Here is a 13,380-nt window from a genome sequence, read left to right as displayed (position 1 = left end):
TTTTAGTGGCTTTAAAACCACATTTAGATATTCTTCCCATTTCAGAAAGCACCAGGACATGCATCTCTTTGTATTGCTTCATTTACACAATGAATGCATAATTGCTCCTCCTGCATCCCCCCTTTCTCCTTTCCCCCCCTCCCTCTTCTTTAAATGCTTTAATTTGCAGAGGGGGACTGAGGGCTTGATAATGGAAGCGTAAAAAAAAAAAAAATAGGAGGGAAAAAAAGGGGGGAATTGTAACAAGAAGAGCCCTAACCGGTGCCTCTTAATCACTTCTAGGTTTTAAATCATGATGATGCAGGAGTCGGCCACAGAGACAATAAGCAACAGTTCAATGAGTCAAAATGGAATGAGCACCCTAAGCAGCAGCCAATTAGAGGCTGGCAGTAGAGATGGGAGATCAAGCGCTGGTGACACAAGCAGCGAAGTAAGCACAGTCGAGCTGCTGCATCTGCAACAACAGCAGGTAAGTTGTGTTTCTCCCCGTCTCGTCTCTCTTACTCTCTCTCTCTCTGCCGCTCTCTCTCCCTCACACACTCCGTTTCCCCCTCGCTCTACCTCTCCGCTCTGCTGTGCTCTCTTCTCAGGCAGCGCTGGGGTGTTCTACATAGGCAGGAGGCACAATGAATTATGTTGTTTTGTGTATGTGTGTGTGTGTGTGTGTGTGTGTGTGGCATTGTTGTTTTTTAGGCATGTGGAAAACACATTGTTTATATAAGAGGCTGTTTAGGTTGTTGGTAAATGTTCTCGGCAGTTTGTTGTGCTGACAGCGTGCTCTGCTTGAAGCTGCTGCCTCCAGATGATGCTCAGAGTGTTTTGCTGCTACTGTTTTAGTTTAGAAATTCAGCTGTTATTTTTTTATTTCATGTTTTGCTTAGTTTTTTTCCACTAGCATTTGAATTTGGGAATATATTGGGGGTTGTTGCTGCCCTGTGAGGCCATGTGAGAAATGTAGTGCGTGTGTGTGAGACAGAGAAAAAGTGCATGACAGAGGGAGAGAGGACAGAGAAAGAGAGAGCGTGTTGGAGCATCAAACGGACCAGTTTGGACAGGGAGAGTGTGTATCTGCGCGCATATGCATGGGTGTGTATGTCATGGCTGCGCTGTATCCACCAGAGGGCCTCCTAACTCGCCACTAGTTGGAGGCTCTCACACAGATGCAGACATTCTAACCACAGACCCACCAGCAGGAGAGAAACCTTTGACCGGGACGCTTTTGATTTATAGCTTGCAGTCTCCGATCTTCACTTCCCTTCAACTAGCAAATACTTTAGATGTACTTTTTATAGTTTTTCCATAGTTTAGTTATTTATTGTATCGATTTTATTAAATGGCGCTTCTTAGAGGCACCGCTGATCACGAATATTTGATGCCTGCTTTTTTTTCCCTCCCTGCCAACACATGTTTCATTGTACCGCTGCTATTCATCTCAGTCACAGCAAGTTGAGGGTGAATTAACTGCAGGGTGCGGGGGGAGGGTGGTGGAGCGGTTGGGGGGCAGGAGTTGTGAAAGTCAGTCGCCAGCAGAGTAAAGGAGTCAAGTGTCTCTCGTGTCTTTTCACGGTGAATGATGGCTTTGACAGTTTGCCAAAAGAGCAGTGGGAGATTAGGTCAGAGGGCCATGCTTTGGGGTAGATGGAGGACAACACCGCGGGTTTTGTAATGATGCGTGCTGTCCTTTGGGCTAATGGTGAAATTTTCATGCGAGTGTGTATTTGTATTTATGTGAATTTTTCTTTTCTTCTTTCTTTTGGTGGCAACTGAAGCCCTGTGGTCAATTTGGCGAGGGCGGAACAATACGTGTCGATGAGTTTCTGCATGTGTGTATACGGGCTACTCAGTGTAGCAAAATGAAGCTTGTCCTGGAGCACGCCCCCCCCCCCCCCCCAAGTCCACCATCACCTCTTCTGTTCCCCATAAGCCCCATACCATCCAAACACCCATTCTCCACAACCCTATTCACCCCTGCTGGTGGCTTCAGCTGCATTATAGCACTGTGGCCTCATCCTCCTGCTTTATCACCACTCTGCCACTCTTCCTACACACACACGTATGATTGGGGTCAGACCTCTCTTTCTCTCAGGCATCACTCGTGCATTTGAAGATGTTGGGTAGATTTCGGTAATTCTCTCTTCTTTTTCTTGACAAATTAATGGAAAAACCACCACAGTGCCCTAGTAAGGTGTTGAGCGCCCATGTGTGACCAGAACACCTCTAAGGCACCTTGACGCAGATTCTTCAAGTTTCTGAAACTCTACTGGAGTGATGGAACACCGTTCTTTTAAAAAGATATTCCCTTTTCTGTGTTTTAATGATGGTGGTGAAGAGCACTGTCTGACATGTCATCTCTCAGAGGTGTTTAATCGGGTTGAGATCGAGTGGGTTTGAAGGCCGTAGCATGTGATTCACATCAGATTCATACTCAAACCACACAGTGAGTCCTAGTGTCCTTTGAAACAGAGCACAGTCATTATGGAAGAGACCATTCCCATCAGGAGAGAAATCCTAAGATAAAGGTGATCCCTGAGAAAACTTTGAATTGCTTTACATTTCATGTTATATGTTTTATTTTATTAAAATTGCAATCTGAGCAGTAGATTTAGAGATATTAGACTGTGTACTCAAAATGTAATTGAAAAGAATGGATAAAAGTGTGTCTGTCAGTGAAAATGAAAAAAAGTGCCGTTAAAAATTTTAAAAAGGCCACAGCACTGAGAGGTGGAAAAAAAGCAATGTAAGCATAAGGTGTCTAGTTAAGTCTGTGAGATGGACATACGGCTGAGAGCTGTGATGGTGTGCGGTTGGGGTTGGGTGGGGGGGGTATGACAGTATGCGCCTCGTAAAGAGGCCAGCCCGAGCCTTCTCCCAACCCAGAGAGAGACACATTGAAATGAGCAGTCCGGCTAACAGGTCTCTGGAGGCTTTTTAAAACAGGGGCCCTGTGCTGTTAACTTCACACACTTCCTGTGGTGTGCTCACACTGCAAGCACAGTTCAACAAAAGGATGAGGTTAGATTTAAAAAAAAATATATTTTATATATACATCTGTTAGCACTGAGCACTGCTGCTTTTGTGTGACGGATGTGATATTGACAGGCGTATATGCAGCATGGACCCTGTGTGGCCATATACACATGCATCCATATATGCTTGCACTTTTTTTACACTTCAATGCAGCTTAAAAAAATTTCTATCCACGTTTGCTCCGAGTCCATTTTGAAGGAATGCAGTTGAATGTAATTTTCCACCCACATTTGGAATGACATTGAGTGGTCCAGTGGGTATAGAAGCTGCAGCCTCTCATCACGCTGCTGGGGGGATGATTAATAATAAGCACTGATGAATTCTCCACTGTCCCTATGGGTTCTGCCATTACCTAGCAGCTCCAAAATACCACCTGCAGCTATAATTAGAAAAGCAGCATCTTCAGGTCTCGACACCTTAGATTCGGCCAAAGTCTGTAAGATCAAGATGAAGTAATGCACACAGTTTTTCCACATCCAGATTTCAAAAGTTGAGATTTTCCTTTAATAATAATAATCCACTATTATTTCATTTAAGATAAAGTGAATATCTTTTACAAATTTGAATGTCTTTCGTTTTTATGCAGGTCATTGTGTTCAGTGTAAAAGCCACACATTTCGTTATCCAGCTATCTGAATAATAACCATTGTCACAATTAAATTTCCAGTCCTTAATTTCTGTCAGGGTTTCATCACCCCGTTCCCAAGGTTGTCTAAATAGACCTAATTTGATTTGAGATCACAGATTAGATACCCACTGTATCTGATTGCAATTTGCCAGCTGCAGATATGTATCAGAGCAAATGATGAATGTTACACAGCTCTAATTGCTATGCAAAATGATCACTATAAAAGCTCTCTTGTAGAGCAAAAAAAAAATGTGCTGAGCTCATAGTAGCAATCTATTTGTCATTGACCGGAGTTAGCTTTATGTTTTAATAGTATATGCTGCCAAGTATGTACATGGAAGTCATGCATCGATCTTTGGGTCTGTAACATAATGCCCTATAATGAGCCTGTTAGTTGATTACAGTGTTCTGTAGACTTAATCCTGCCAGGGTTATCAGTGGGATTGATGAGCCAATGCTCAGAACTGCTGCCCTCCTTTAAATGGGCTGAGTTCCTACAGTAGGAAATATATTGATATTCAGAGCAAGATGGAGGCACGGAAGGCTAATGTATTATGGTTGGGTCAGCCACTGTAACCAAAGACAGCTGTATGAACAACCACTGCGATCTGCTACTAGTCTAAAGACTTCACTCATTAAAATCCAGTATAATTAGAAAATGCTGGCTTCATATTTTTGTATTTTCATAAACCTGCTCCTGTGATTTTTTTTAAATTAATTATATTTTCTTTTTTGCATGCAATGTGCTTTCTGCTTGCATGCTTGCTGGCCAAATATTTATTTTGTGCAAAAGGTGCCACTTACGGCTGACAGAGGCAGAGTTCTACATGTTGGTAAACTGGTTAGGTATGCGTTTTACCGTTTTCCTGAGGCACATGATGCAGCAAAATGCAAACTATCCAACCCCATTTAAATGAGTGCAGCATTTTGACATAAATTACAATAAGTGCGCCAAGGTGCCATCTTACTTCTAGGCTACCCCTGTCGCTACACAAGAGCTAGGCAGTGGTCCAACTTGAGAGTGACAGCAATTAACCTGCCTTCCTAGCTGTTTAGCTGGAGGAAATGGAAGGGATGAGAAATCTGACAGCAAGTGATGGGTAGTATTTAGGGTTTAGGGGCAAATTAAATTCTCCCCAAAATGAAAGTCATTAGGGAGAAAGTTACCCCACAGACAAAGGACAAAATGACAATGTGTGTGTGTGTGTGTGTGTGTGTGTGTGTGTGTGTGTGTGTGTGTGTGTGTGTGTGTGTGTGTGTGTGTGTGTGTGTGTAGGTGTGCACGCTCTTATTTGACAGACATATGAGCTCATCTTCCTCTTATAACAACTCAAGTTTGTTGTTTAGTATAAACTGGGTACTGACACACAGTCTTCCCCTACCATCCCTTCCCATAAACAAGCCTCGAGCATCTTTCTCTCTATGCCCTTCACCTGCCTCTCTGTCTGTCTCCTTGTACTGTATTTGAGAAGCAAGAGACACACACACACACACACACACACACACACACACACACACACACACACACACACACACACACACACACACACACAGACAAACACGCACATACCTAAGATGCAAATCTGGGCTTTGCCCTTGAGCATAATTTAAAGGCCTAATCACCCAGACTGTCCCTTTGGATGGAATAGGGAAGGAGGGAGGGGAGGATGGTGTCTCTCATTTGCACCCTTACACAAAGAAGCTCATTAGGTTTATCTTTCAGGCCTGAGATTGCCCCACTCAACTGTGTAAATAAGACACTGGCCCTGGCCTGATGCATCAATCACCTCTCAGGACAGGAGAAAGACCTCCACTGAAATATGAACGATTTCATAAAGGAGCCTTTTGTTAACCATCATCGTCTGTGTGAAGATAAGGTTTTTCTGTAAAGGCAGGAGAAGCATTAGGAAAGCAGCATGTACTATATGTCTTTGTAAAATTATTTCCCCTTTCAGCGAAAAGGCAGTTCTTCTCTGGCAATCCTTGTGTCTGACTTATTTACAATGAAAGTCATCCTTCTTTTTATTTCAAGCCTGGCTATCAGCAGACAGTCCCCACAGAATAGTACATACAGGCCTGTGACATATAGGCCTGTAGTTTCCCCCTTTGCGATGACACTAAAGATATAGGATGTGAATGACAGCATAGCTGCTGTTTGCTCACGCTTCCCCAGACAAAACACAGTATTATTCTATTATCTATCTAGACACCACCTCTTCCTCCAACTCTCCCTCTGTCTCCCGTTCTCTGCCTTTTCCCCCCCTCCTTCTTATTCTTCAGCTCGCAGAAACCTGGCCTGTCCATCTATGTTTAAGACACATTACATGTGGCCTTCTGGAATTTACAGTGGCGCTCTCCCAGTAACTCCATTTCGTGCGGGTGTCCCTTGAGAGCATGGCGAAATGTCAAGCTGCAAAGCTTGAAAGAGAGACGAGGAGAAAGGGACAGTAAGAGAGCAGGGAAAGCAAGCGATGGAGGAATTGAGAGGCGAGGATGAAGAGAGATAGTGGAAATCTGCTGGAAATAAACACTTACGGGCATCTTATCCTCAAGCAGTTGCAGTAAGGTCAGATGAGTATACGGGTTAAAGGTGGCACAAGAAGAAGAAAACAGATCCTGCTCTGTGTGTGCACGTGCAGGCTTGCGTTTATATGGTTCACCACTAAAAGTTGACTTTAGTGTAACTGTTTATTTTCTGCTAAAAAAAAAGAATCAAGAAAAGAGTTAGTTTGAGCTCTGCAGCATTCATGTCAGATCAACTGATTTCAGCGCTGGTTCGAATCAAATGATGGCTCAGATGATACCTTTCAAGTCATCCAACTGACAGATCCCACAATTAAGTTAAGTTGATGCAACCCACTTTACAACCGACTTCCACAATAATTCCTTCTTCCATGCTGCATTCTGTGCACTTTATGGTTTGCATGTATGCAGATTGCCCTGAATAAACCCAGTTCTCTTAATCCAAATTACTACAGTCGTAAATAATGATATTCTTTTGACTAACTGAAATATAAAAAGAAAGAAAAGACATTACCATGCAATTATATAGGAATACATTAAATGGAATCTAGTTCATTCAGCTTAGGTTAGGCCTTATGTTTGACCTGACACACTTTTTTTCTCTTTTCTTTTTTTCTTATATAGTGCAGTAGCTCAGTGATAAATGACTAAGCCAGCGTTAACCTCCTCCGTGTAAATAAGAGGCAGTCATTCAGCAGCACACACTGTGGCCAATAGTCCTCCAGTCTCTAGCTAACCTCGTGCAGGCCAGGATCAATGGCCACTTCACAACTCATTTCCTTTTACGCCTCCCTAACTGCCCTGGTCCAACTCAGGGAAATAAATGGCACTGGATCTATAAGTCCACTCACGCAGACACAAACACATAAACAGCCACACGTACACACACACACACACACACTGTGGCATACTCTGAGGGGACTGAGCAATTCTTTCAGCTCAATACCCTTCACAATAATTTATTTGCAAACTGGCTCAGTGTTGAATAGTGTATCATCTTTCGCGGCCTCACAATCGAAAACGAGCATTCTGTCATTGTTTATTGCCACTCCCCTGTCGTCGGCTTAAACTGCGTACCAGTCATTAATATGGTGGGGTGGAGTGTTAGTGTCACACACAGCCTGAATACATACATTTAAATGCCTCTGTTTTCTTCTAATGTGGAGTTAAGAGGAGGATGAAGAAAACACGTGCATGTGTGTGTGTGCATGTGTGTCAGGGGGGTGCTTTCCGATGCATACGACGTATCGCATTGCTGACTGCATTTTCTGGAAATGGTCCCCCCCCCCCCAAAAAAAGGCAAGTGGCTTATAGTCATTTGATAGGCCACGACACCGCTATCCATTTAACAGAGCTTAAAAATCCTACATATGCATATGCTGGGGTGTCTTAAGCTGACAACCAAAAGACAGGATTTGCTAGAAGGCAGCTTTGGAGTGTTGTGAATTTAACAAGCATGTCTAGTATTACAGTTCCTCTCTGCTTTAGTCATGAATAGTAACAAATCAGACTCTGAAACGCATGCCCGATGGTTTGTTGTGTATCACCCCCTCCCTTCCTCTAACTAATATTAAAATGACTTCAAATCTGGTTAAGAAGATGACTAGGAAGAAGAAGCAACATCTTTAATGTCACCGGTGCTCTCGTTCTCTAAAGCGCCCCAATCTGTGCAGATTCCAGGTATCATCAGTTTTTTCTCCTTTTTCTTTTTGTTGTTGCACTTGTTAACACTCCCTGCTGCTCCGATTACCTCCACCCCTGACCCATTTTTGAATATATAAATGGCTCTATCCTTCTCCCAAGTTGTTTGTAGTTGTAACACTACACTCTACAAGGGGAGGGGGAGATGGTCTTTACACATTGCCTCCAAACACTGTATACATATGTAAGAGAGCCAGCTGGGCTCTCAGCCCTCTCCTCTTCACAGCTTTTCATACAAATGTAGTAAATAAGCTCAGGCCGTGGGGAATTTGAAAGCTCCAAACAGGCAAACTGACATGTCACTTAGCGCTGGCTTTGGCTCTCTTCACTCCAGGCTTTAGAGCTGAAGCTGGTGGCTTTTGAAAGTGTATCAGCCAAGGTCAGGTCCTCACTTTTGCAGTCAAGGTGGAGTGCTATCTGTATCATTTACAACTTATTAATAATAATGCCGGGCTTGCTGTATTTCTACATTAAGACAAATGTAACAATTATAAAGTCAGTCAGAAGACGCTACTTAAAATGCATAATTTTGGGGTAAAAACAGAGAATAAGATGTACAGAGGTTAATAATAGAAGTCACGCTGGGAATCCATTTCAGTAGAGATAGACAGGCCCACCTTTCTCCAGCCTGTGTTCATGCTCAGACAGCCTGCCATTCCTCATCAAGAACTAACCACTGCTTATTTACCCACACTGGGGACTTAACTCACACGAATTGATCAGTGATAGCAGTGGAAAGCTGCTTGTTCCACCCTAATAAAAATGACGCCCATGAGCATATGCAGAACATGCTTTGTGGGCTAGGCGCAGCACTTCAAGCTTGAGTAGACACTAAGCTGATATTGGTTTCACGCTTGAGTCTGTAGTGCGAAAACTTCCAATGGAAAGCCAGAGATTTGATTGTTTCTGCATATGCATTTATCAGAAGTTTACATGATAAATATACATTAGCCTGGTGGCTTGGCCATGCGTGGTATTGTTTCTGCGATACTATTCTTTGTGCATTCCTTTTCACCTGTTTGGACTTCATCATCCAATTCAGCGTGAACCCGATAATCCTAATTTGCACAAAAACTTCAAATGGATTTGTAGGAGTTTTTCTTGCATCGTTAGTCCTCGCCAGAATTTCTGTCACAGCAAGGAAATACTTCTTTGTTGGCACAGGTTTTAAATGTGTGAGGAGAAAATTCCTCAGAAAATAACTGGAACTTTCTTTTTTTTTTTTCACAGAGTATCGCATAATTTAGACTCAGAAGTTGAGGTCTCTATCATTTGTATAGAACAACCCCCATTCGCCCATTGGCTTAGCCCTTACTTAATTTTGTAAGGTTTTTATCAAAGTCTTAAATTATGTCATTTATCTTTCATACAAATTTTAGCCATAGGTTTTATTTATTTAATACCCACTGTAATTGTTCTGTCCTTGTATGGAGTGCTATGAAGGGAATGATCATGCTTTTGGCACATTTATCAAAGCCCAGAGAGGGGGAAAAAAAGAAAAGCAAAACGGAGGCCCTGTTCTCACATAGTCACCAGACTAAGAGTGCGACAGAGTGATAAATTTTCTTGTTAGGAGAAATTACATCCACTAACTTGAGCTACTTCAGCATGAAATTGAAAAAGAAGCATTTCTTGTGAATTTCCATTCTTGATTCAATGAAAGATGTAGATTAGCCTTTTGGAAAAAGGGTGGGCACAAGAATGAAACTAAAGAAGTATGATTCTGCTCACGCTTGCTTGTTCTTAGAAGCGTGATATAGGATGCTGGAAAAGTCTTTGTTTATGGAAGTAAGGCCCAGTCAGGCTGTTGGCAGATTAAAGAAAAAAAGTGTTTAACATCTCTTTCTTTCTTTCTTGTGTGAGTCTGTTTGTGTGGTATACATTTATGTACTCAAGCACAAACCTTGTGCATTTTTTTTAACATTTTTTTTTTTATCAGTAAAGCTTTCCAAGCCTCTTTGTCTACCTCACCCCTGTCACAGTTTGTGCCCATGATAGCTCCCTCTCTCCATCTCTTTCTCAGTTTTCACACACACACACATGGGTGCACACACACACATTTCTCCAGACCCAGCTGAGTCTAGTAGCCTGTTCTAGTGAGGGTGGTGGGGGCTGGAGGGTGGATTACTGATTGATAGACGCTGGGTGTCTGAGTGGAAGGCAGATAACTATATCTTCTGCTGCTCACTTAAAGGTCAAACACACATTGCTGTAATTGGAATATTCACAAGGCAACCGCCGAGGTACAATGCAGATCGGAGGAAAGAAAGAGAGGAGGAGAAGGAGCGCAGGACAAGATAGGTGTTACATAAGAAAAGAGATTGAGAGAAAGAACAGGGGGAGTGAAGGTGATCCATTGCCCTTCCATAGGCAGATGCAGCGGCTATTTATTGAGCTGATCTTTCGGGGAAGTGAGGCATTCACTGAAAGATACATTGCCCTCAATGGAGAGCAAGCCTGGATGAGGAGACAGGGGGCTAATGGCAAGACCAAGTAGTCACATAAACGTGTACAAATGGCTATTAAAAGTCTGTGCTCCTTTGCTTTAGTGGAAGGAAAATTGGATTGAATTCGGTTGGGCAAAAAAGACGTACGTAAAAATCATTGCAACGGATTATCTAAGGCCACACACGCAAAGTAATTTATATGCTGTTTTGTGATTGCTATCTATACGCAAAATAATTGCTTGAATTGGCTGGAAAATTTGCCGTATGTGTGGGTGAGATGAGTTCATTCACTAAGGTCAGGGTGCTCTCTTTCGATGACGCCAGGAGAGAGCAACACTTAGACTCGACACTTAACCTGAGCTCTCCAGGATGAGACAGACAGACACTTATACTATTGACCTGCAACAACAGAGCCCCCAAGACGGGGGTCTTATACAGATGCACTTAAGGCTTGAGTTGCTTATGCACACTCACAAACAAATACTGAGGATTCTAAATGATATCACCCCAATTTAAATGAGTTTTCCTTGGCATGAAGGGTGTAGGGCACTGCTACTCAGTAGCTTTCCTGTTTTCCCTAATGATTGTTTTGTGTGAGCTTTGACTTGGTATTTTTATCAGTGGTATAATGGGAGAGGAATGCACTTAAATGCAGTTTACCTACCAGGGATGCTCCAGCTGAGGTGTGCTGGGGTTTACCTAACCTTTTATTTACTCTTATGCTCCTGGACTTTGTTTGTGCACACGCATCTTATGTACAGTGCACAGACTCACACATTTGTGTCAACACGCTGATCCTTTCTGGTGTCTGCATTTTGCAGGGTGCTGATTATTTACTAATCACCTCTGGTTGTTTATTTATTTATATAAAAGAGTGTGCTTTTGCTTCCTTAATAGCTGCAGTAAGCAAAAGGTGAATACTTCTATTTTTAATATAATGTATATACAACATGTTCTGGATAATCAGCATACTACTTTTAAGAAACTGGGTCTAAGCAATTGGGGTCTTTTTCCCATAGTTCCAGTTTTTTTCACCCAGCTCAGCACCTTTTCCAAATGAACTATGGCTGGCCTGAATGCCACATTACATATCAGTTATTCATCCAGCTGTGTGAACTCTACTTGCCGGGAACTGTGAACAGTAGACGAGCCATAATCACCTGAGAATGAAATCAGGCGCAAAAAGAGCTATTCCATGTAGAGACGGGTGACAAATTAAAGGAAAAAGCATCTTAAAGCCAGAACAGCTTCAAAGCAACTTGGCATAGATTCACCAAGCCTCTGGAACTCCATTCTTCCAAATGATATTCACCTCATTTGATGTTTTTGATGGTGGTGGTGCTGAGATGTAATGACCACAAAGCCAATAGCATATGATTCATATTATTTTCATTCTTCCCAAACCTCTAAGTGATCCCTTGTATAGAGACATTGCCATCCTGGAAGAGACCAATTGAAATGTTTCTTCACAAAATAAAAAGGGTCACTCAGAACAACTTTTTATTGATTGGCTGTGAGCTCTAATTTGTTCCTGACCTTTCTATGGCAGCATATGAACATGGTGTTTTGCAATGTTAATGCGGTGGGAGAAACAGAGAATAAAAGCTATAGCTAATTCCAGGCTTGCTTTTGCAAAGAGAAGATTTGACCTCACACAAATTGTGTCATTTTCAAACACACACACCTCTGTCTTGCTCAACTCACACAAATACGTTCCCAGTTTCTCCTCTCTGTGTCCGTCTCTATTTTTCTTGCTCTTTGTGATAGTGTATTGTGGAGGTTTGCTGTTGTCAGGCTCTAAAGGACTTCCCTTGGAACAGCAGTAGATAAAGACCTTTGCTGAATGGTCCTGCTGTCATCTTATCTAAATGGAGTTGTACAGCACAGGTCACACTAAAGACAAGCCACCGGCTGAGAAACAGCACAAGGAAAGCAGGTACATTGTGTGGGTAAATTGTGTTTCAATGGTGATGAAGCATGGAAGAGGTGCACTGAGACAATGGATAGAAGCAGTTATTATCTCTATATGATTTGGAAAAAGTAAGAAATTATAAAGTCGAGGAGCAGCTATGCTTATTGTGATTACTTTTGTGGTTCAGGTAAAAAAAAAAAAAGATCTATAGCCTGAAAGTAGAAAAACTACTGCCGTCCTTTGCTAGAACAGATACACCATTGTACTTGCACAGAATATCTACAGTGACACCAGCAGGAGGTAGGATGTTAGCGACTGTTAGTGGTTGCAGTGAGCGACAGCAGGCTGTGCTCTCTTGTTATTGCTGGCACGGGCCTCAGAGTGTCTCAGCAGACACATCGGTGCATATGCACTCTTCAACTTTCAGCCATAAACACGCACACTTTATCTGTGATGGGCAAAACAGACCCGCGTTTTGTCTTTGTTGGTGGAAAAATAAGCGTGAGGTTACACAATGGAGCTTTAGACACCCCCGCGCCCCTCCTACCGTTCGCGCTCGTCGCTCCAGTGCGAGCCTTCTTCCTGGGGTAGGAGCGAGCAAATTCATCTCGTCAATCCTCCCGGGACGGTGTAGCTATGCAGCTCTGTTTACTGTGGTAGAAAGTTAATATAAATTTTCATCAGTGGGAGAAGTTTACACATACGATTCTATTTGTCCTTCATTATTAGCACCTGAGTCTGGGGCTGGGTAGGCATAATTGTCTACAGACACAGGCCAAATAGATGCAAGGGAAAGGCAAATAAGCACACCCAAAAATAATTTGATGCTTGTGTGTTACAATCCTCTATCCTAAGAATTCTTAATCTAGAGAATCAATAAACAAGAGGTGAGAGAGGGCGGAGAAAGAAAAGATGAGAAGAAGAAATGAACAATGTGATATGAGCAGGCGGAGGGAGGCGAGAGAGAAAGGAGTTTGACTTGAATTCAAAGTGCAGCAAATAGGCGATAAGGAAATGAACAGTACAAGCAGTCAATATAAGTTTTAGACATAAGTAACACAACAAACCGATCTAATTTCTATTTTCGGCTAAATATCGCTGTATATAGACAGAGGAAGCTGAAGTTGCTGAAAATATTGAGA

At 42.4% G+C, this 13,380-nt stretch overlaps 1 protein-coding gene across 9 annotated transcripts in view; it reads left to right on the top strand.

Moving 5' to 3' along the window:
* Positions 1–13,380, top strand: part of foxp2 (forkhead box P2) — a 104,419-nt gene that overhangs the window by 42,535 nt on the left and 48,504 nt on the right. For 6 of the 9 annotated variants that reach the window (XM_012921757.4, XM_012921761.4, XM_012921756.4 and 3 more), the window contains one exon: positions 283–469. The exons of 2 other annotated variants lie outside the window; for them this stretch is intronic. In XM_012921757.4, coding sequence (XP_012777211.1) covers positions 293–469 — 177 coding nt within the window. In that variant the 5' untranslated portion in view covers positions 283–292. 9 annotated transcript variants of the gene reach the window in all.

This window comes from Maylandia zebra, linkage group LG17 (genome assembly GCF_041146795.1).
Source record: "Maylandia zebra isolate NMK-2024a linkage group LG17, Mzebra_GT3a, whole genome shotgun sequence".
Classification (NCBI taxonomy): Eukaryota; Metazoa; Chordata; class Actinopteri; order Cichliformes; family Cichlidae; genus Maylandia; species Maylandia zebra.
The sequence above is the reverse complement of the archived record's forward strand: the minus strand, read 5'-3'. Positions and strand labels throughout refer to the sequence as shown.